The sequence below is a fragment of the Barbus barbus genome (assembly GCF_936440315.1).
Source record: "Barbus barbus genome assembly, chromosome: 3".
In the NCBI taxonomy this organism is placed as follows: domain Eukaryota; kingdom Metazoa; phylum Chordata; class Actinopteri; order Cypriniformes; family Cyprinidae; genus Barbus; species Barbus barbus.
The window spans coordinates 32,491,299-32,516,606 of NC_136731.1; the positions used below are offsets into that span (position 1 = coordinate 32,491,299).

Below are 25,308 nucleotides of genomic sequence, written 5' to 3' on the forward strand. Positions count from 1 at the left end.
GTGAAGTTGTTTCTTTTGTATAAGTGGCATGGTAGGGTGGAATACAGTGTCCTGCTGTCTCCTTTTCTCCCTGTATGAGAGTAGTCCAAGAAGATATTTAGTATTTCTCCATATTTCTGCAAGGGTGTCTTTCAGAGGTGGCGTATATGGGTCAGGAGTAACCATGTGCTTGTTTTTTTTTTTTTTTTTTACCCATCACAGTTTCCACTTTGCAGAGTAAATCACAAAGAGCTCGAAAGACCCTCGAGGGCCACTGACTGAAGTGCAATGAAATGCTTTGCTCTTTCAGATAATCCTCAAAAAAATTAAAGCCAGACAGCAGCGCTTAATGACCACATTCTGAGTCTTTCGTAAGATCATGAGACTTTGAATAATGGGTGTTTTCAGAGCATGTTCCTTTAAGTGACACTCAAAATGAAGTGTGCTGTAGTGTTGCTTTTTTCTGCTACTTCTGTCTGTGTTTCATCTTGTGTTCTTCTGAAGCGTGGCACGTGATTGGTTCTTCGTGGCTTTCAAACACGAGCACCTTCACGGCCATCAGGAGCGGATTAGGCCCTCCACCTCCCTGACCTCCAAGCCCTGCTACCTCGGCGCAGTGAGAGGCTCTGGCGCTCCGTGTCTCAGGGAGGCATCCATCACGGTGTGTTTGAAAAGCTCTCCATCATTCTGAAGGCTGCCTGGGACCCAGCAGAATGAAAGCAGGCAGTCGGATCTCTCTGCTGATCCTCCCCCACTAAAAGACTGTTAACTTTCTATTCACAAGCCTCCTCGCCACATTCCAGTGTAGCTCTTTGTTTTAACAGAGAGCTTGATCTCTTGTGAACATGCGTTGTTGAAGAGCATGCCTAGATTGTGCATCTCGTTAATGTATCATGACTTATGTTTTGCTTATAGTATCACAGTAGCAATATTTCTTTCCAAGCTGAATTTGCAAAAAGAGTTAATAAAAAGCTAATAAAGCAGCATTTCCATTCCACACACTTCTGGGAAACTTGATGAAAAGTAGAAAGTTGTTGCCACTGGGCAAACCAAAGTGGCTCTTTAAAAGTAATGTTTACGGAATACTCTAGTAGTTGGTGAGAAATACTTTGTGTCAGGGGTTGGCACAGTATCAGAGTTTTGAGATGTAGTGATAAATATTTTTGGCTCTGGCAATTCAAATCAACCAGAGCAGGTTTTGTTTTTTGTTTTCTCTGCATTAGGTCATGTGACTCAGATCTTCTAAAGGTCAAGGGACTTTGAGGGGCATCTATACAACTTATCCTCCTCAAGCAGTCATATAATGCATCTTTAAATGCACATTTTGGAAATGTTATCAACATGTAAGTTTTCTTTGTGCCCATTCAGCTTTTTTTTTTTTATTTATCCCAAAATCTGCATTATGGATACATGATAGATTTGGAAGCTTGATACAATTCAAATGAGAAATTGTTGACATTTGTATATTTTGGATGCTCATTTCCTTTTCTCTACATTTAGATTACCTTTGCTGTCATCTAATGCGCATATAATGGTTTTGTTTCTTATTTTAGACAAAATTACACACTCAATAACAGGCATAACACAAAAATAATTGACTTGTTGTAGCATCCCTAATTTGCATAAAATGCCAATGAAGATCAAGTCAGTGAAGCATCTGTGGTATTTCATCGATGGCTTGATGAGTCTCTCGTGGAGCTGCAGTGTGGAAGCCCTAACTAAGGAAATGCATGTGGCGTTTTATTGTTTCCCATGAACAGTGCCGTGCCGGTGGGAGCAATAGCCCAGCCCGGTTGCAGCTGGGAGGGAATGGAAAGTGGGGGGAAAAAGGGATTCCTGTAGAATAAGGGCAGGATTAGTAGAGTTTGAGAGGGAAAGAATAACTGCCCTGGTACGTTGGTTAACCGAGGCATACTAAGGACTGGGGTTTGCCTGAACTCCAGACAGCGTGGCAGGTCTGCTGCTGAACACAGAACGGGAGAGCTGCTAGTTTGCATTTTGCCAGCGGCTCTTGTTGGCAAGAGCGGCGCTTGTGTTGCTGTGGTTTTGGCTGGCTGACCGAGTGTTTATTTCTTTTAGCCTTAAATACAGAGCAGGACTTGCAATAGATACTGGGCCTGCCGGCTCTCTGGCAGCACACATCCAAGCGGATCTACAGACACACACACACCCCACATTTGTGCCATGTGGACTGTGGGGGGAGGCTGAGGCATACACAAATGTAACCAGCTGGTGGTGTACCGTGAATGGCTGTGGCCCGGACTCTGGATAGCACAGTTAAAATGCATGCATTTGTTTTCATGTGCTTGTTTAGTGCCTAAAACATTGACTGTAAGAGAATCCAAATGAAAGCCTGGTCATGTAACGTTTTTGTTGTTTTAGGTATGGATGCCCAATATATTTGAATATTTAGATTTACATACACTGTTAAATGCAATCCTTTGCAAATCTCTAAATATCCATTTGTCATAATGTACATTATAATGTTGTAATGTCTACAATTTTTAGTTTTGTTTTAGACAAAATAAAATTGGGTAGGAAAACTGGACCAACCTCACTTATATTCACTCCAGAATGTCATATTTCCGTCTCTGTTGAACTGGTAAATGTATCCTGAATGTCAGAGGGGATCTGTATTAGTTTACTGCCAAAGAATGACCCTAGACAGGTTAATAGTCAGATGTGCATGTTTAGTATACGACACTCTAAACATCACTCGTCTGGTGTCTTAAAATTTCAGATCAGAGAGATGACTTTTACCCGAAGGCTGAACATTAGCCGAGCTGCTCTGTAATCATGGCAGGGGAGAACAGTGAGGTTTGGATCTGCACAGGGCCATAGGGTAGAATTTTGCAACCCATGGCGCCCTTCCAAATCAGATGTGCAACCCTCCAGCTGTAATGGCTGTTGCTTGCTTAAAAGTGCCGCCATGTGATGTAGACCGCAAGCACATTTCATACATTAGATCTTCTCTTAGTCATGTGCTATCAGGTTATGCTGCAGTTCTTTATGGCGGCAGAATCTGTTAGCGAACCTGTGCATGAGAATGTTTGTGAGGACAAGGTTAACGAGTTCTGTGTTTCTGCTTTAATTCAATATTCTGAATGTTTGGTAGCACCTTTTTCAGTTTTTTTCTAGAGCTGGGAGATATACCCCAAAAAAATCACATTTATTTTTTAGTTGAATTGCGACATACAAGATGGGTCTCTGTATTTTCTACACTTTCTATTTTTTTTTTTATAAAAATAAAAAAAAAGGAAATTCACATCCTGCCCAATGTTGACCAATGAAACCATGTTCATATTAAAGGTAGTGAAAACAAATAAAATGAATGTAGCTATGTAGGCTATGCTATATATTATTATGCTATATATTACATTATAGCAATATAATATTATAATCTAAAAACTTCACTAAACTAAAAAGCTCAATTGTACAAGGCTATTTTGATTACCCCATTACAATAGTCATTTTGCAGTTACTTGTAGGTTTAAAATTCTACAAATGGCACGTTTACTGTCCAGCTACAAATATTTTACCAAAATGTTTATTTCGATTAGAATTATTGTGCTCCTATTTTAGTGCACTCCATCTGTTTTTTGTCGTGCAAATACACAGCGACTCTCGTTCACTGAAGTCTGTAAAGTTGAACGGACAATCGCATTCAAAAGCTCATGCACTCCTGACACCAAAATGGAAATATTTCCATTATTTTGTAACATTTACACATGGAGAATATACCTGTGAAATGTAAGCTATGCACTGAGGCAAACACCACATTTCAAATGCATTACAAAGCCTGTCAGCAGCTCATGTAGCTGTCAGAACATCTAATGGGGTGAGTCAATTTAAACTATACATGTGAACTATATTTTACAAGTGATTATAAATCCCTTAATATAAAGCATGGCTTATGTTTAGGACAAATTGGATTATGCACTACCTGCAGCAGCTCACTCTGCGTCTTCCCCTATTTTTTGGATGTGCTTGTATCAAACTACTTTATATCAAGGCTTTTGTGTCATGTCATATCGCTTATAAAAAGTATATCGATATGTCGTATAAACTCTATATCTATCTTATCTTATTTTTTGTTTTATTGTGGACTTAAAATGTAGTTTAAGGAAGCAGGGCTGGAGTGGACAGCTTTATTTATGTAGCTAAGGCGGATTTGGAGGGCGCCATGCCCAAACACGTTGACAGATTTTGGGCCGAGCCTTAAGCTGCCTAAGCTATGGTGCCTGTGCTTCAGATGCTCTTCGACTTGAGCGATTAACTTGATTACAGATGGATGACCGTACATCTGTTTTATTTCCAGACGCACCAGCAACAGTCCAAACAGAGTACCGGAATTCGATTTGAGCACTATTGCTGCATCGCAACCACAGCAGTTGATAATATGCATGCAAACGAGCGATAAGCACCAAAGTTAAGTTGTTGGAGATGAATGTCGTCCAGCTGTGTGCAATCCATTTCAAAAGACTGCGCTTGACCCATTGTGGTGTTTCCTGATGGCCAGTGACATCAAGTGAATTCCTGAGGGCCGGATTTCGGCGCAAAAAAAAGAATTTGTGGACAAGGTACTTAAAAACTCAGACAGAGGGGGGTGGAGGGCGTCTCTTATATTGCACGCCGTAAAATGTCAAGCAAAAGAGGGCAGAAAGAGAAACCAAGGCCAGCTATAAACACAGGCAATAAAAATAAGGGAGGCCTGGGGGCTGAAACCTGCTCTGGCGAGGGGCCCGTTGGGAAGGGGTTGGGCAGTGCCTCACAGGGACCATTGGGCTGGGGAAGGTTAAAAGGAACGAAATCAGCATGTCTATAATGTCCAGCAGATTTTTTTTAGTCTAGTCCTGAACGTCCCAGATGGCCTTTCACTTTTTGCTTGGTTTCACATAACAGCGTGATTCATGCCTTGGAGTTTTGTTTTATGGATCACGTCTCGACTTCCTTAACGTGACGGCGAGATGAAATAATGGCTTTGTGTGCGCAGCCCCGTTCTGTCATTTCATTTTTTCCCCCTAGTGAGATCTCAAGAGTCAGAAGTGTATTAAACACCGTCGTGGCTGAAATATTCCTCTGGCGAGAGTGTGAAATGGACTACTTTGTCCTGCCGAGCTTGCGTTTTCCTCACTCGCTAGATTGTTAATTATCAGAATGAATTCTGTAGGGCGGCGCAAATGAATATAGTGGCTTAATGAGGCGCGTACAGTTAATTGAGTTGTGGGAACGACTACTCTACTCGTCCTGTGATTATCTACATCTTACTGATGGGAGAAATAACTCCTGGTGTCTGATGGCCATTGCCTCGTAAGTTTTAAAAAAAGAGCATCAAGAAGTGATGAAGCCAACTCTTAGTATTCATTCTTTAACACTAATTAAAACAGCCGTCACTGAATAAAGACCAGAGAGAGGGGTGCGTTACATGCTGATGCACATCAAACAATTTATACTCCTCTGCGAGATGTTTTTGACGAGATGAAGGGCCATTTGTAGGGTCGAACTGCAATAAAGACCCTGTAAACGGATCCTTGACAACCAGTCAAACTAAACAAGTCTCTAATCCCACTTCCACAGCGTCTGACATTTGACCTAGTTTGATTCTCTCTCTCTCTCTCTCTCTCTCTCTCTCTCTCTCTCTCTCTCTCTCTCTCTCTCTCTCTCTCTCTCTCTCTCTCTCTCTCTCTCTCTCTCTCTCTCTCTCTCTCTCCTCTCTCTCTCTCTCTCTCTCTCTCTCGTATGTGTATTATATATATATTTATTATTATTATCTCTCATTTTTGGAACATTGTGGCAGACTGTAGCTGCTTTTCATGAACAGAGCAGATAGGGCTGTAGTTATTCAAAATAAAACTGAAATTAGTATGATTTATCATAATCGCTGATAAATGAGACTGAGAACCCACGACCTTCAGGTTACAAGTCCAACTCTCTATCCATTAGGCCACGACTGCCCCCTAAGACTGATTTAATTGATTGTGTTGCGTTTTTCAGAGTGAAGTGCAGTACTGTATTCTTTGTTCATGATCAGGTTTAATGGCTCCCTGTGGTTTTCGTCCAAAAAAGTTGGTTAAAGTTTTGAAAAAGAAATTAAGGCAGCCATAAATTATATTTTTCAGTTGTGCTGTAAATTAATTTTAAACTTGTTTTATGTGTTTGGTGATGAGTTTTTGGCTCAGGGTCTGCATATAAAGTCACACCAGGGGTGTTCAGCTGGGATCATGACTTGGCTTTCTGCAGACCAGTCAAGTTCTTCCACACTGACTGAATCAATCATGTCTTTTTGAACCGTGCCTTATACACAGAGACACTGTCATGTTAGAATAGGAAAGGGTTCTGTCCAAACTGTTGCTATAAAATTAGAAGCACACAATTCCCTAGAATATCATATGCTTAAACATTAAGATCTGTACTCATAGAAATTACTAAAGTAGTCAAACGTGTTCATTAAGGGGGTGACCCAATACTTTTGGCAATATAGTGCATTACAATTATACTATTATTATTTTAGTTATCTTAATATTTTTTTGCCAAACTGTACAGACCTATAATAGTAATTTCCTTGTTCAAACACAGCAAATCTGAAGTTATCAAATTAAAAAAATTATCATTTAAATGGCAAAAGAAATAAACGCAGTTATATATTTTGCAATTAGACCTAAAAAAAAAACAAAAATAATTGCATCCTTAAAGCAGCAAACTGCCAAGTTAGGCAGTTTTCTTTTGGTTACTGGGGCTTTTCCAACTTTCAGTTAAATTACCCGTTCTCTATGCTGCATCTGTGCGACAAATAAATTATAGTAGGGCTGGGTGATAAAACAATAACTATAATTATTGTGATATAATTTTCTTTGATAACGCTAACAAGAGTTGGATAAATGTTTGATATGTTTATGCGCCAAAAGTGGAACAAAACAGCGCTGCTCAGTTGAACCGCACCACACGCTGACCATTTATTTTAAGGAAAAATGACTACACTTCTACAAAGAATTCAAAAAGTTCTTGTACTGACCATAAAGAGTACTTGAAAACCACAATTAAAGGTCTGATCTCATCTAGGAGCAAAAAAAAAAAAATCTGCCTTTAAACTTGAAAGATATAAATATTTGAAATTTTTGAAATTGATCATTTTTTTGGCCATATCTCCCAGCCCTAATTTACAGGTTTCCATAATAGTTTTTTTTTTTTAGCTTCTACAGCTGTAATGATATTATAGCTACTGGAATAAAACTTATTGCCTATTTACATCCTTCTGTGTTTGTCTGTGCATATTTTGCTCTCTTTTTTTTTTTTTTTGAAGCTTTGCTGAGGTTCAAAAGGCTGTTGGCTTTATAGGCTGTGTAAGAAAATTACTTAACTAGCGCCAACAGTCTCACAGCCCCTCTTTTATTTGGAGTCCCTCTGTATGCATTCACTGAGGCATGGGCTGTTGCGGATGAATATAGGTCAGCTGCTATTAGTGGCAGATCAGGGGTTCCCTCAGCTATGACTGAGCCGGCCCCCTTCGCTAGGCCCTTTTGTAAAGTCCACAATATGCTAAGCACGCCTGTCATCGTATAAACCATTCTCCAGGTTTCAGGACTCGCGTGACAGGCTGGTTGAGATGCACAAGGTGCAGTGGGACATAACTGGGTCGATATCTGGAGGGCCAACTCTAAGCGAGCTATTTAGAGGCGAAGCGTAAGCCTTTAAGATCCTGATTTCTGTACAGTATTGAACAAGGATCCTGCATGTAACTCCACCCTCGAAGATTTTAACGAAAAGCTAATCTCATTACTGGCCTTGATCTAATTAAATCCCTTCCCTCTTTGCCTGTCTTTGTGTTTTATTTGCCTGGTTTAGGAAGAAGGCAGGCCCGTGCCTTGAGATGCAGCTGTAATAAGGCTCTTTGGGAAATGCTAATTTTGTCTCCACGTGCTGCACCACACTTATTTGTTTGCTTTCAGGACTTTCCTTTTCCCTCCGCTGTCCAAGGAACCCATAAAAATGTGGCTTAATTGGAAAATTGCTACCTCTTGGTTTTGACCACAAAGAGCCCTGGCAAGCGTTCGCGCTTCACCCTGCCGAGTTCAGCTGCTGTGATGAAAGGGCACTGCTTCTCTGCGCCACCGTGGGCTCGCTAACAGCGCTGGACCTTAAATCAGTCGTTCGCTGCTGTTTAGCCTGGTATTTATATGTGCAGGACTGAGGCTGTCACTGATTATGTGTTACATCTATGCTGTCAAAATGAATGATTTAATGGGGCAACGGATGTTAAACTGCTCTGTTTTGTTAAATCTAACTTAAACAGGACATGCAATTTGTGTATGTTACATTTATACTTTTACAGTGAGGTCGCTATTTTGGAAATATACAAATCCAGGACACAGTTGTAATGTTTTTGTTTTTTTGGCCCAGTTGGGATAGTAGTACAGATTTGTATTTGCACTGCCAATGGCCCTACCACAAAAAATACATGATTATTTTTAGCAACATGTTTCTGTGTTAGTGTACATTTTCTAAGCAACAAATAATTTATAGGTTTCCATAAGGTTTTTTTTTTTTTTTTCAGCTTATACAGCTGTAATGAAATTATAGCTATGGGAATGAAAGCTATAAATATATAAACACGATTTAATTAGATTGTGAAGACAGTGTTCAGACCTATAAAGACACATGAATATGGTCAGTGAAAGCGAGATGCAGCAACTTGTTGAGGTTTGAAATTTCATCTCTTTGTTAAAGTTGACTGACATTATGCATCACACATCTGGCACTGCAGATGTTTTCGAAGTACCTGTTATTAATTGAATTAGAAATGAATAATAGATGCAGTGCCGCCTCACCATACCATTCAGTCCATTAACCAGCTGACTGAACGCCACACAAAGAGCGTGTGTTTGAGTTGAGTGAACTTTGAATTGCTCACTGAGTGGTCTGAAAGCTCCATAAAAGCCATTTTATACAGTAAAGATTACAGAGGACTTTATTACTTGAACAACAGTACTGGTTTGTGGGCAAATGCTGTTCTCATGACCTATTGTGTGCTGTGTAAACAATGACTCATGAATCAGAGCATGAGATCTTTGCTTATAATCTAGCACAGCGGTAGGCAATGTCGGTCCTGGAGTGCCACTGTCCTGTTGAGTTTTGCTCCAACCATAATCAAACACACCTGAACAAGCTAATCAAGGTCTTCAGAATTACTAGGGCTACAGGCAGGTGAGGTTTTTTCAGGGTTGGAGCTAAACTCTGGAGGACTTCAGCACTCCAGGACCGACGTTGCTTACCCCTGGTCTAGCATCTGGGAGCTGCTCAGTAGCTCACTTAAATGAGCGACCCTGTTCAGAAGGGCGAAGTGGACATCTGAGTTTCCCTTAAGACATTTAAGATGGAATTTGACCTGAAATATTTTGTGCTGTGCTAGATCACTCAGACCTTCAGTGCAGCTCCTCTGAATCAAGTTGAGACAACTGAGCTGTTTGGAGATAATGTCGTTGAAATTCTTCCCTTTGTCTTGATGCATTCATGAAGTGGGCTGTTTGATTATTTCAAATGTAGAACACATTTCTATCTTCTGTTGCGTGTATAAAGGCCTGGGAGACTGAATACCAGCACAAGTGGTATGAGTAAACAATTTCACCACTTCCCTAACTACAAAAAGGTGACTATTGGGGGAAAAAGCAGTCTGTAATGTCCTCTTTGACTAATAGGGGAGAAGAGGTGGGGCTTAAAGAGATGAGTCACTTTTCATCCTGCACGCTCCAGCGTCTCGGTCTCTGTGCCCAGCAGCACTGTCCCATTACCATAATGGTGTTGGTAATGATGAGGCCTTGATTCCATTTGTATCCATCTCCCACTCCCCCTCTCACTGGGTTAACTTTGAATAACACAAAGAAACGGGACTCATTTTTTATTGAGTGTGTGTAGGGTAAGTATAGGGAGGCTTAATAGTTGTACCAGGATCCGCTTTTCCCCAGAGAGCTACCGCCAACGCTGAGAGGTATGCAGCGTTTTCCTTCCAGGGTCTGCCCTATTTTTCCTCTCTCTCTCTCTCTCACACGCACTCTCTATCTTTCTCGCTGTCACACGCAAAACTCAAAATCTTTTCTGTATTTTTCTCACTTAGACACACCCACACGATCAAAGTATATACCATAATATTTTTCTCACTCTATGTGCAAGTAACACAATTTTCTCCCTATATGTAGTGTCTACTGCAGAGAGCTCACAAATAATGCTGCCTGCAGCCCGTTTTTACATGTCCTGTGAAGTGTCAGAATATGCCAGTACTGTACGTAGAAGTGAAATGCATATCCGTCTGGGAATATTATGTAGTGTTTATATTGATTTCAGTTTAATTTATTTGTATAGCAGTTTTCAAATACCTGTAGTTTGGCAAGGGAAGGGAGAGACACCTTAACACAGAGATGGGTGATAGTTGACAGTTGACCCATAATTACCTTTAATTTGACATTTGTTTTATTATTGCATTAATATGTATAGAATATAAGTAGGGGTGGGTGATATGAACAAAATTTTAGGGTAGTTTTATTTCACGGTAACTATATATATCACAATATAGTTATTTTTCCTTTTAAATAAGGTCTTTACACTCTAAAAAATGCTGGGTTAAATACGGATGAACCCAGCGATCGGGTAGCTTAGACTCAGCGGTTGGGTTTCTCCCCAGAAGGTTGCGTTAAACATTTAACCCAAATGTTGGTTGAAAACAACCCAGCGTGTGTTCCGTCCAATATTTACCCAGCATTTTTTAGTGTATGATATAAATTTCTGATACCATAGAAATTTCCTAATTCTTGTCAGCATTGTAAATATCACTTTTTTTGTTGTTGTTGTTGTTGTAAATTAAATTTTTTGGTTTACTTTCAACCCATAATCCAAATCAGTGATTTTTTTTTTTTTTTTTTTTTTTTTTTTGGGCCCTAAGATAATTATATATGTAAATTATCTATACAAGTTCATATAAAGAATACATTACAGTTCAGTTGAACACACAGTATTAAAGATGTTTGATTATCATTGTTGGTGGTGGTGGTATGTAAGATATAAATAATGTAATAGATGTATGTTTTTAGAGCACATTTATATTATTATGGTATATTTATAATAAATACATTTTCTAAGTTTAAGCTCTGTATTTGCTGTGTGATGATTTGTCTTGTTTCATTAATAGACAGGGGTCATTCATTGAGTTCAGTTAATGGTCTCTAAGGGAAACTGAGATACAGAATCATCTTTCTCTCTTTTACCCCTCTCATCTGCTGCTTCTCTTGCTGTGACAGGACGTCAATGCCAGCTGCTTGTGCAGCCTACCAGTAATGCCGTTATTATTTCTCTTACTCTCAAAAATCAAGTCTTAGTGGTTGTGCTAAGATGACATTTTTGCCCTGTTGGGATTTCAAACCCTCACAGACTGATAAGAAAAGAATGAGTAAGATCATTGAAAGCTACCACCTGCGCTCCAAAACCTGGCAAGCTGCCTACATAGTTGCAATGCTTTCTGGGATTGCCTCTGCTTTCCGTCAGCTATCCTTCATAAAAAAGTATTTTAGAAGGCTGCATACATTTTGATGCCTTAAAATGCTGTCTAGGTAGCCTGGTTACTGTGTTTTTGGAGCAGAGCCTACGTGTTGGCAGTTTTAATGTGAGATTTAACCAGCCTGCCAGCTTTGGAAGTGAGTGGAAGTATGCGGTGATGTCTAACAGCTAAAATAACTGATGTCTTCTGTGTGTACGAGGGGCGTCTCGGGCAGGTGGTGAAACTGACCCGTTTCCGAAAGCCTCGCAACGGTTAATGCAAGGTTACCCTGGGTCAAACCTCTGGACATAATTAAACTTGATTTCAGCACAAAGTTGTTCCTTCCAGAGCTACAGGCCAACTCAACGGCCATGACTAAGACGCGTCTCCTCAGAGATGCAACAGACTGCGTAATTAGAGCATGCCACCTGATCACAGCTTCACAGGAAGCCGCTTGCGCTGCCTGTTCTGCGGTTATTCAGGGTTATTCTGGTTCAGGGAAGCAGCTTCTAACCCTCAAACTTTCGCTTATATAAGAGCGAGGGATTTCTCTGTTCAGTTTAGCCGTTCAATTTTTAATAAGCACTATTTATTATTGATCAGATGGAGTATAAAGGAAGTTTGAGGCATTGTGGTATGGGTGTGAGTAGATGGAGTAATTGTGCCCATCGCCACAGTGTCTGCTGTCAGAAGAACGGTTCCCATGATGTTGTCCTGGATCTGTGTTGAGATCTGTCCCTGTTATGGAAAATGTGCCACTCATGTTGGAGCTGCGCAGCAGAAAGAGGTCAGATGGCGCTCTAGGGAACGAGCGAATGGCATAGAAAGAGCGAGTGAGATTTGGTGAAAGGGAACGAGTGCAACAGTGAGAATAATTGTGTGAGAGAAATGAACTGTTTGACATCTAAAAACAGTCACCTTCTTGAAGCTTTGTGTTCGTGAAAGCAGGATGTGTGATGCCAGCCGGTAGTTTTTCTCATTTCCTGTTCTCTCTCTGTGTGAAAATACAAGCTAAAGTACCATCTGCAAATGTTTCGTGCTGAGATAACATTTTGTTTTATGTTTTTCCAATAAGGGATTTTCTTTCCAATTTTTTTTTTTTGCAAATTTATATACAAATGAATCAAATTAACACATTGTTTAAAGGCGTTGTTACTGCCTTTTGCCTTTTTGTATGGTAAAACAGTTGCGTTAAAGGACAAAGTATGACATATTTTTGATCCTTTGGTTTACAGCGGCAGTTTTTTTGACAACACTATCTAAAGTATAAATTAGTTTCATCGTTACCTTTTCATATTGATTAATTTTCAAATGATTTCTTATTTAGTCAATTTTTTATTGCAGCATGTTATTTACTTTATATTAGTGATATGTCAGCTTTATATTGGTCATCTGCCACCCCTAAGATCTCAGCATCTGCCATCAAAAAAAAATCAATATCAGTCGACTTCTAGTTACCATAGTCATTACAAAACCTGGAATTATTAGAAACTTGTAGGGAGTAATAAAACTGTAACTCCCAGGACTAGAAAATTCATGCAAATTTCTTCCCTCTCACTTCCTCATCTCTTATTTCAAATTAGCAAGAAATAGCTTTTTGAGTGCCATTTCTGTGAAACGTTTATTTTTATCCAGTGTTTGACTGGAAATGTCAGTGACTAGAAATGAATTGGTTAGAAGGTGTATTCTGTATATTTGGGAAAACCCTGTTTACCAAATTATTGCTTGTAGTTCTTCATAACTGTCCCTTCATGGGTCTGTTTTTCTTTTGTAGTTTCCCCACATTATTGGATATTTTTCTCCTTTTCTTTCCTCATTTGCTAAATAAACCTGGTTAGCAGCTCTCTCAGCACACTGCATTGCAGTCGGTTGTGTCGTGCGCTGGGAATCGTGTTTGCGTTTGTCGGGACGTTTGCTGTCTGTGTGTGGAAAGAGATAGAAATCGACATCCTCATCTGACTTCGTGCTGGTGCCAGGGTGGGTATTTTTAGCTTTGACTGTGCTTTTTCTGAACACAGGAAATAGACGCAGACGGTTGCCCACTGGCTCAGCAACAGTGCCTGTGTAGTGCGATGGAGGTGAGGCCTCGTTTTCTACTAGACTGCTCGTAATAGACAAAGATGAGAGGGCTCTACCTAACTCACTGTTTAACATGTTTCACCAATGTTCAAGAATAGTATAAGATTATACTTAAAGAGGGCATTGTCTCATCATTCAGGCATTTGTTTGGCGGCCCCACGGTTTGCATTTGAGAGTTGGGGACTGTGCTGTAGGTAGATTGTCTGTCTGAACGGAGACGCTGATCTAAGTGAGTCAGATATCATATCAAACCTTAAACGGCAACACAAGCACACTTCACTGCCTGTCTCTACCACACAGCCATAACCGACTGCTTGATCAGAAGAGATTTGGTGTTGGATACTCTATTTAAAGACATGACAAGATTTTTTTTTAAATTAAATTGATCAAAAGTGTCAGTGAAAGCTTTTTTTTTTGTTGCAAAAGATTTCTATTTCAAGTAAATGTTGTTCCGTTTTAACGTAACATTGATAAGATAATTGATAATGTTTTTGCCATCACACGAATAAATTACTAATAAATTACAGCTGTGGTGAGCATAAGAAATGACAAAGCAAAGAATCTCACCAACTCCAAATATTTTGTACAATGTATATGCTTGTGTATTTCTAAATGCTGACAGAGTTCACAATTGGCAGGTATACCAATTTATTTCCTCATCCTGCTTCACTCGCTCTGCACCGTGCCGATGTTGGCTAACCAAAAATATTGATCACTGCTGCAGTAGCAAAAAATAAAAATAATCATGAAGGGTTTGAAAAATACTAAATGGAAGAGTTTCTGGTCCTCATTGACTTCCATAGTATTTTTCCCATACTATGAAAGTCAATGGCTACCAGCAACTGTTTGGTTTCCCACATTCTTCAAAGTATCATCTTTTGCATTACTGACACCTGCTAACTGCACCCACATAACATGTTCTCCTTCACTAGCAACCTGTGTCTTCATCTCTCATTTTTCTTCACTCCATGGCAGTTGTGAAAGACACAGCGGGAAAGGAGAGGATAGCAGCGGGGGAGAGACACATGAGGGTTGAGGAGTGAGTGCCATCATGGCCACCATACAGACGGTCATTTACATGCAGGCATATTCAAATAAGGAAACATCAGCAACGTGGAGAATTTCAGCTATTCAAAATTCAGAGTGCTTGTCGTTTTGTGCCCTTGACATGTGGAGAGGACGTTGTGGGTTTCCCTTATGGTCTGCTGTTTAAATGGCAGTTGTTTCATAAGCTCTCGGTCATGGCAGCTCTGTGACGGTGCCGTGCGACTCGGGTGCCCCCTCCACTCAAGCACAGCGTGCGTTTTCTTTCTCCACACCCCGGCTGACTGTCACGACTTTATTAATTAAGGCTGGCACTCGTCCAAGTCGGTAGCAGCTGAAACCGGGAGAAAAGCGAGAGCAAATGTGTAAGGAGAGCGTGGCACCAGCCTATCTGTCTGCTCGCTCCAGGAATGGAGACGTTCCCCTGACAAGCTTGACCTTAGCTGCTCATCGGGATGCGCAAGCGCTCCCTCGCTGAGCCTTCCTGGGGAGCAGAGGGATCTTTTGAAGGTTGAAGGTCACTGCAGACTTTTGCTAAAACACAAAGTGCGGTTTTCTCAAAGGAACCCTTGTGAGGAAATTATGGCGCATTAATGAGTCAAACTAAAGGCTATTTCTGTTCTCTTGTAGCTGTGGAGACCCAGAGCACAAGCTCAGAGGAGATCGTACCCAGCCCACCTTCTCCGCCGCCTCCACCACGGATCTATAAGCCCTGTTTCGTCTGCCAGGACAAGTCCTCGGGCTACCATTATGGAGTTAGTGCATGTGAAGGGTGCAAGGTAAGAAACTATCCCTTCCAAGTTTTGCAGGGCTGAGGCCTCAAAGTTTTTGGATGCTTTGGTCACACAACATCAAAGTGGCATCTGCAAAGAAATATACAAACTAATGGCCATTTTGGCCATAAAGTTTTTTTTTTTTTTTTTTTTTTTTTTTTTAATGCTATGTTTCTTTAAAATAAGTTATATTTAGTTAAAGGCATTCAGCCATTACATATCCAAATACTTTTTGGGGGGCACTGTTTTTATCTTTTGAAACATCAATCTCTGAATTTAGGGATTCTAGTCGATTCATTTATTGATATTAAAGGGAATTTGCTAATTAAAAAATGTAGTAATTTGAGTTATTAATTTATTATCACTAAATGCGTCAGATAGTAATATCGCACCAATACATTGTGAACTTTAGCCTTTTATTTCAGTGCTACTTAATAATTGAAGACTGATAGTGTATACAATGTATGATCTACAGTGTCTCCCTGAGAGAGAAACACAGGGGTTTGGAGTTGAACTGATAGTTACAAAGCCCCCTTATCTGAGCACAGCCACTGGGAAGCGTGGGTGCAGAATGCGCACATGTGCACACATACACGGCGCTGCTCGCTGAGAAATAAACATGACTTCATTAAATTTGCATGTGCCATCTTCTCCCTTTTTCGCTGCCTTTGAATGGTGGGAGGACATATCTGCACTCGTCTTTCCCTTCAAAAAGCACCCGTCACACTCCTCCTCTCGCCTCTACAGTTTTGTCTGCTTTGAGATGAACAAAGAGAGGAATCAGCATTTGGGCCATAAGTCAGTTTTTTAGCATTTGTTTTTTTGCAAAGCTGTTGTAGTTAACATTGAAGGCGGTTGAAATTAACTTATGAGGGACTGATTTGAAAAACACTTCATAATTTGAATTTTGATTCAAAAACAGTTGACGAATCTCAATGTTTCAACAACACCAAGTCCTACGTAAGCCACACTAAACAAGTCTTCTCTGATCCATCAGCAGAATTGGATTAACTTAAATTAAATAGTATTTTATATAACACTTTCACTTCAGTTGTTTGTAAAAGGAATGCTGCAACAAGCCTCCTGAAATATTGTCTTTTTCAGTCATTGTGTCTTGTTTTCTGTGGCTGTTCTTACGCATAATCAACCTCTGAGTTTTTGTTACATTAGCTGTGCTCCAAACTGTAGTGAGCTGACTGCTGCCTAGTACACTAGTTACACCCAAAGTATAATTTTGCTGTTTACCATTTGGGACAAGCTTTACATCTGAAGCACATCTAAAATATTCCCTAGGTAGGCAGCTCACTAAGTTTTGTAACAGCTGCAGGTCTAAATCTTCGTTTAAATCTTCATGGCTACTAAGCACAAATAACTATCATACACACAACCGCTTAGTCACACTAAACCGACAGACAGCCTTATTTTGATCTCATGGTCTCTTTGCTCCAAATCCATTTGAAATATAGTGCACGTTTCATACAAACACAAACACACGACTGCTCCTCCGTTGTCTCCTGGGGGTTTGTACTCATGTCCAGGATTAGTGGAGACACTAAAGAGGCTTAGCGCTCCTGCCAATGCAAGCCACAGCAGACCTCAAACCGTTTCCTTCCTGCCCTCTTCTGCTGCATTCTGCTCACAGGATCTGCCTGGCAGGTCAGGACTGGGTCAATCCAGGGTTCGCAGAGGTCAGGTGATGCCTAGTGAGAGATTAGGATCACCGATCAGTCCTGCATCCTTTACCTCATCCATGTCTGCTTCTACGCTTTCGTATCCATGTCTCAGACCACATGTTTTATTCTCAATTTAAATCTGGGTAAAACTTTTTTTTTTTAAGGTTGATTAAAGTAACAAGGATTTATTGTATCAAGTACCAATCGAGTTTGCCTTCCGAATACCATCTGTTTGATGAGTGGTGGCTTATAGTGGTGTAATAGTCCCGCCTTCTCAATAAAAGAGCCAATCGGCAATTGATAAAGTAATTGCGTCACTTCAGCTGCTGAGAGAAGCTCTGAGAAGTGCGCTTAGGACTATATATGCACACTGGCTCGCCTAGACTGAAAAATAATCTTTAACACTATCTTAGCATATGAAACAACATTTATGGGATATTTCATTATTATGGTTATTTCATTGGTGATTTCAAATATGAAATTTAATCGTGAATTTGGTAAAGTTTTGAAGAATTAGTTTCTCTATTCAAAGAGATTGGAGCTGCACGTGAATGCCGGAGAGGCGTTTCAAAGATGGCCAGCTAGTGAAATGACATGTTTCGCAAATGTAAACAGCTAGGACAACAAATTAGATGCATTTCAAAATATTGAATCTGTGCCATGTAAATGCTACCTAGATCTGCCGCTCTGTTATTGTTGATATTGCCAATAAAAAGTGAAAGCGACACACTGCTCTTAATTTATTGTCTCTTATGCTCACAAATGCTGCATTTATTTGATCAAAAATTGTGATACTATTTAAATTTTGAACAACTCTTTTCTATTTAAATATATTTTAAAAAGGAATTTATTCTTATGGCAAAGCTGAATTTTCAGCCGCCATTACCCCTTCCTCTTCTCAATGGGCCACTGCTGCAGCCCCTAATCTGATGGAATTACCCAGCTGCCCCTCTGTTGCCAGAGCATTCTTCACACCTTGTGATGATATTGAGCTTCATTCCTGTGGCTTTCATGCCTGACCAACATCGGCACGGTGCAGAGCGAGTGAAGCAGGATGAGGAAAAGAGGCCTTTTGATTGTGGACTGGTGTGACTTTTGTCATGGTTTTGTTATCGATGAATCAGCTCTCCAGGTGAGACGGCTGTCAGCTGTACAAAGGGTACCTTCGCTCAGGATTCATGGGATATTTGGCTACTGATGTAAACACATTTTGTGAGGCAGTGTAGAGCTAAGGCTTTATTTTCAGCTGAATTGTGCTACATTTTTTATGAAGGCTGTGGAAAGTCAATGTAAATGTATTGCTTTTATTATAAAAGTGGTTGAGTTTTCAAACATTACAAGCGAAATTGCTGCTCACTGAAAAAAGAAATGTGCAAAAAGGCGCATGCAATTTCATGTAGTGCTTCTACAGCAGTGACTGACCTGCTGATACTGGTCCCGGAAGAAGCGTTTCATCTGCATCTACCACAATGACCTCCAACAATGACCTCCAGAAGATCAGAGCTGGCATGAATAAAGCTTGCCCTATGAGTGAGAGCTCCTCTGTAGGCAGATCAGGCCTCTGGGCAGCGCATTAGAAAACCATTTTGGCTCAGCTCGGTGAGCACACGTTCTGTCACACATCTGCCATGCTCACCTTTTTCTTTATTACTTTTTCATAACCGAGACCGAGTGTGAGAGGGACATGTCCTTTCAGCATGCAGGACATGTCCTTGGACACACGCTTTCGGGGAAATGACATGAGTGTTTTTAGATGGCAGCCACTGGACAGACCTGTCAAAAGCACACACATACTAAAAGCTTCCCTGGGTGGCCTGACTGATATGTTGAAGGCTTTTCCACTAAAAGCCTTTGGGATTATTGTTTCTAAACCAGAGAGGGATGATGTTGTTTTTACTGTATGCTTGCTTTGAAAACAGTAGCATGACTAGAATGCATATTTAGATACAGTTCATGTGTAAATAGATAATCATATCAACATAGCACCAATCATAGCAGAATGTATCGCATATCAGCAAGTATTAGTGTTTTTTTTTTATTATTTTATCTTAAATGTAAATTTTAAAATAAAAATAGAGATTTATAGATCATCTGAAAGCTGAATTAATAAGCTTTCCATTGATGTATGGTTTGTTAGGATTGGACAATATTTGGCCGAGATACGACTATTTGAAAATCTGGAATCTGAGGGTGCAAAAAAAAAATCAAAATATTGAGAAAATCGCCTTTAAAGTTTTCAAATGAAGTTCTTATCAATGCATATTACTAATCAAAAATGAAGTTTTCATATATTTACGGTAAGAAATTTACTAAATATATTCATGGAACATTGTTTACTTAATATCCTAATGATTTTTGGTATAAAAAAAACTGGTTTTGTGGTCCAGGGTCACATTTGTATTTTTGGTTAATTTTGGGTATTTAATTCTGCGTACTCTTCCCTTATTTTATTTTTTTTACATATAGATTACCTATGTCACCACAGAACGCTTATTTGATCTTTAAAGGTCCCATGACATGCTGTTTTTTGGATGCTTTTATATAGGCCTAAGTGGTCCCTAGTACTGTATCTGGAGTCTCGTTCCCGAAATTCAGCCTTGTTGCAGAATTTCAGCCACTACGAGCCAGTCCCACAATGAGCTTTCCTTAGGACGCGCCATTTCTGTGTCTGTAGCTTTAAATGCTAATGAGAAGGAGAGAGGCGGGGCAAGGTGGAGGGTGGGTGTGTGGCCTGCAGCTTGCGGCCACGGTACCATGCGCTAATGTTGACAGTGGATGTATCGCAACGGCTCGTAGACACGCAGTCCTTCAAGCTTTTCAGTTTGACCCAGAATCTGATGCGGATGGAGAAGCACCGGATGAAGAAGTTGCAACTCAGCGGCTACAGCAGGACGTCTCCGAATGGTTAGTTTAAAATATTGTGTCTGGATCCGGTCAGTGTTTCCCACACGTAGACTTTACCTGGGCGGACAGCAACAATATCCTCCGCCCGCTGCCATCAGCTCCCGCATCTCACACACACACGAGCACGAGCGCGACTTTAGAACAATATTTAGTAACTTTCAGACCCTTTAGGCAGCCTTTTTCCCATAACGGGTACATACTAACAAACCTAGCGACTTTAAAAAAAAATAATAATAAAAACCTTAGCTATGATTTAGTTGGAAGATGTCTCCAGTACTGCCCCGCGAGCGTGAGGTCTGACTCTCCCGGCGCAGTGTCGCTTCTCGGCGTCTGTTCTGAGCAGCGAGCGGCAGAGAAGCAGCGCTTTCAGTTTGCCTTAAAGCAGCAGACTCATCAATAAATCATTTACAAAACAGTGTTTACAAGCACTTGTCGCTTACTGACTGTTTGGACTTTTAAATATGAACATAATTTGTCTGTTAATATGCGCAGTTTATTACTCAGACGCAAATCAGTAATATAGCCAAAACCACTGCATATAGTCGCTTTTTAGTGTAAGTTAGATGTATATTGATTTTATCAGACGATGTTGCGACCTATAAATCAGGATTTAAGGAGTAAAGTGAGAGCGATTCAGGGTTAACGTATTAATGGGTCGTGTTTACCATTTATACTTGTTTTATGTATGACAACAGAAAATATGTAAATGTGAACAGCTTTATTGGGCATTCAGTTGTATTACAGTATGTGACAGTTCATAGAGTAGAACAGATCAGAAGTGCCAAAAAACAATGCTTTGCTCGTTTGCAAGCCGTGATGTCTCTCGAGGAAAAAAAAAATATTGAGCTCGCCTCGCACGGTCGTAGCTGATTTTCTCATGGACGGGCAAAGCAGAGAAAGGGGAGGTAACCTTTCCCCGTATGACGACATAAAGGGAAGATTCCAGATCGGGCCATCTGAGCTTTCTTTTTCTCAAAGGCGAAGCAGGATACCCAGGGCTCGGTTTACACCTATCGCCATTTCTAGCCACTGGGGGACCATAGTCAGGCTAGGGGAACTAATATTAATGTTAAAAAACCTCATAAAGTGACATTTTCATGCCATGGGACCTTTAAAAATACCAGTTTAATAAAAAAAAAGTTGTTTTTCCTACAGTAAGTTATAATGCCTAAATTCACTTGCAGTAACTGGTTGCATGTAATCTAGATTATGTAATCATACTGCAAAAAGTAAGTACTTGTAATTAGTGTATATTACATTTTAAAATGCAGATTACTGTTACTTTTTATTGATTACATGATTGCATATTATTCACACAATGTCAGTAAAATATTCATAATTTATTGATTTTAAACATCCTAAACGTGTCATTTGTCTGACTCTATTCACAAAGACAGAAAAGGAAATTGTACATTTAATGGTAAATTTAAAACAAGTTTGATAATCTAAAAGTAATCTTAAAAAGTAGTCCGACTGCATTACCTAAAATGAGTAACCTAGATTACACTACTAATTACAGTTTGCGTCATGTAATCTGTGATCAGTAACTTGCCACAATTTGTAAGTAATTAACCCAGCTCTGTATTTATCCCCGTTAATAACGTGTGAATGTGCCTTTTATAAAAGGTATTCACCTAATTTGTCAGGTATAAATCTGCAACATGGAGTAACTCCAGATCTTATTTCTATTACGTATTCACACTGAAGCATTGAACCCACATACTGTTCCCGCTCAGCCCAGTCAGTGAATCCCGCAGAGCGCCGCTGATACCCACGTGCCCAGCGGCAGTCACGAGTGAAGCTTTCACTGTTTAATCCTCAGCCAGAGAGCCGTGGTTGCAGCACAGCAGCTGAAATCCCTTCCACAAGCCTACGCAATCACTGTTTGGCACCTGCTCTCTGATCGTATGTGGCTTTAGCTGCATCTTTCCTGCTTTTGCTGTGTCCTTTTGTGACCTCGGACTGACTCTCTGCCCTCGAGAGTCTGACCAAGCAGTAATTAAGATCAGGAGAATAATGTGAATCTCTCATTTGCATCCCTTCGCTTGAGTCTATGTGGGTTAAGCCCCGCTGGGTATTAGCCAATAGGAACCTCTGGGCACTTGAACTGGGAGATAATACCCAGCAGCCATAATGCAGCCGAATCTAAACCGAGCTCAGCCGGCCATTATGCCAAGAAATAGTGTGTGTGTGAGTGTGAGAGAGAGAGCTGTATCTATGCCATGGTTGTTTATTCATGTTTTCACATGTTAGTGTATAGTGACGATACTTATATATAAATATCTGGTGAATCATTAGTGACTTTATATAACTGTTCTTCCTCAGTCTTGTTGACTTCTGGGGGCTGGTGGTAATTCGCTTGCGTGTTGTGTTATTCGTAAACCTTCCCGCTATAGTAAACCTCTGCGCTTGCTTTTCTCCTCAGGGCTTTTTCCGAAGGAGCATTCAGAAGAACATGTTGTACACCTGCCACAGAGAGAAGAGCTGTATCATCAACAAGGTCACCCGAAACCGCTGCCAGTACTGCCGGCTCCAGAAGTGCCTGGAAGTGGGCATGTCTAAAGAATGTAAGTGTCTTTGTTGCTATACTACATGCACTAAACGTCCCTTAATCATGAATGACTGGACAAGTCACAGAAACTTATTTGTCAAAGAATGTTGAGACTTAATGTGCTGCTTTAGTGTACTAACATTTTGGTACCACGGTACCCCCAAATGTGATGGTCCCCTCGCGAGAAACCCCCTTCCTAACATATAAACGCACCTATATACCTTCTTATGTGTGAAGGCCCATTTAAAGTGTAAAAAATTTAAATGTTTAAAATATTATCTGGAATTTAGAGTACAGTATTTAAAGTACTGTATCCTTATTATATTTTGTTACATTAAGCATGTATTAAGCAGCACAACTGTCTTCATTATGAAGACATTTTTCTTGAGCAGCAAATCAGTATATTACAGTAATTTCTGAAGTATCACCCTGTAGCCCAAGACCGGTTGCCCACTGAAGCTAAGCAGGGTAGATCCTGGTCAGTACCTGGATGAGAGACCTCCTTGGAAAAACTAGGTTGCTGCTGGAAGAGGTGTTAGTGAGGCCAGCAGGGGGTGCTCACCCTGTGGTCTGTGTGGGTCCTAACACCCCAGTATAGTGATGGGGACACTATACTGTAAAAAGCGCCGTCCTTCGGATGAGACGTTAAACCGAGGTCCTGACTCTCTGTGGTCATTAAAAATCCCAGCATGTCCTTCGAAAAAGATCCTGGCCAAATTTGCCCATTGGCCTCTGACCATGGCCTTCTAATCATCTCGATACACTGATTGGCTTCATCACTCTGTCTCCTCTCCACCAATAAGCTGGTATGTGGTGGGCGCTCTGGCGCACTATGGCTGCCGTCGCATCATCATACAGGTGGATGCTGCACACTAGTGGTGTTTGAGGAGATTCCCCCTTGTATGTAAAGCAATTTGAGTGCCTTGAAAAGCGCTATATAAATGTAACGTATTATAATAATAATAATAATAATAATAATAAGTATTATATGACACTGAAGACTGGAGTAATGATGCTGAAAATTTACATTAACACTTGAAAATGTATTAAGGTAGTTATTTTAAATATTTTAGTCTTATATTTTTTACAATAAAAATATAAGAGTTTATTTGCAAAAAACGATAAACGCCACTTAAAAAAAAAAAAAAAGCATGCTCCACATATAGCGCGATCTGAACTCTAAACACGTTTTGTCAAAAAAGCTGGTATTGTCCACTTCCAAGGCATCGCGAGTTCACGTTTTACTGCAGAAGCTAAGCGCCCTTCTTGTTTTTGAACAGAAGCCGATAAGTCCATTCTAGCGAATCAGCGCGCTGTATTCAGGTCAGGTGACAAGGCTGCTTTCACTTTGAAAAGACGTGCTAGCTGAGAGGAATTTCGTCAAAGCTGACTAAAAGTGATCGAGGATGGATAATTTCAACGACCTTGATGAACCTGTGATATCTTCAGAGTGAAAAAGGAAAATAAAAGCTGAAACGTTTTCACAGAACCTTGCAAAAGCAGCGCGTTACAATGCTGAGGAAAACTGCATGTATTGCATGTAATCACATCCATACAGTCTATGATCACAACAACGACAACGTTTGTCAGGCATCTACATTGTCATCTGAGGAGAGTACAAAGATTAAACGGGTGTTTTTTAAACTCTAAATCATTAAATGTGGAGTTAAATCTGCTTTTACTATAAAACAAACGTTTAATGTGTTAAAAAAAAACATACTTTCAGTGAACTTTAATTTAGTAAATTACCTGTATTTAAGTTATTACTTAATCAAAACAACCCAACTGCAGTTTGATTGATTTTACTTGGAATGCGCAATAAGTTCTGAAAAAAAATGGATTTATGGGTTTTTGCAAATTAAATCTTCATTTGTTTTCACTGTATTTTTGATTAAATAAATGCAGCTTTGGTGAGCATAAGAGACTTGTATTGCCATTTATAATATTTTGTTCAACCAGAACTGCATACTACAGCATATGTTTAGTACGCTATACTAGGAAGGGCTCTTGTCAGACATTTGTCTCTGTCTGGTCCTGCTGTCACCACCTACTGGAGAGAGTGCTGAAGTACTCTGCAGAGATGACCAGTGAAATGACATTGGCCAGCATTATTTAAAGCACACTGGTTATTGTCATATTTCGTAGTGATGTTAAAGGATGTTTGTGTTACAGGCTTGGGTACAAACATGTAATGAGGTTTGCTGTTTTGTTAGATGTCTGTATGATTTTGTGCTAGGACAAATTAATATCTACATTTACATTTATGCATTTAGCAGACGCTTTTATCCAAAGCGACTTACATTGCATTCAAGTTACAGTTTTTACATTTTTATCAGCTCATGCTTTCTCTGGGAATCGAACCCATAACCTTGCGTTGCTAGCGCCATTCTCTACTATTTGAGCTACAGGAAAGCCTGTGGAAAGCGTTTTTATAACCGCTTTCTCTTAAGTCATACAGTGGCACGTTATTATTATCTGATGTATCTGTTGCAGTAGGATGTAATTTAGTTGCCTTTGCCTTTTAAGAATAAATATGGATTGGATTTGTATGTACTTCTGTTCTGTTATTAGCATGAAAGTGCGTACACTTTCCTTTCTGTGCTGTACTGAACTATAATTTGCTTTTTCTGTCATAAAATCTCTGCCCCAGATTTGTTATTTTACATATTTCATTCTCTCGGCCCAGATATGATGGCGCGCTCTTGTCATCATAAAGTTGTTTGCAAGCAGGTTTCGTCTTTTCGCACATGTTGTGTCGTGAAAGATTACCTCCCTGTGTTAATA

At 40.0% G+C, this 25,308-nt stretch overlaps 1 protein-coding gene across 4 annotated transcripts in view; it reads left to right on the forward strand.

The window, feature by feature from the left end:
* LOC306848900 (retinoic acid receptor alpha-B-like) overlaps positions 1-25,308 on the forward strand; it is a 116,841-nt gene that overhangs the window by 83,512 nt on the left and 8,021 nt on the right. For 3 of the 4 annotated variants that reach the window (XM_079383691.1, XM_079383692.1, XM_079383693.1), the window contains 2 exons: positions 15,254-15,402; positions 22,399-22,540. In XM_079383691.1, coding sequence (XP_079239817.1) covers positions 15,254-15,402; positions 22,399-22,540 — 291 coding nt within the window. The remainder of the gene's footprint in view (positions 1-15,253; positions 15,403-22,398; positions 22,541-25,308) is intronic. The other variant, XM_079383694.1, reaches the window with a different exon arrangement.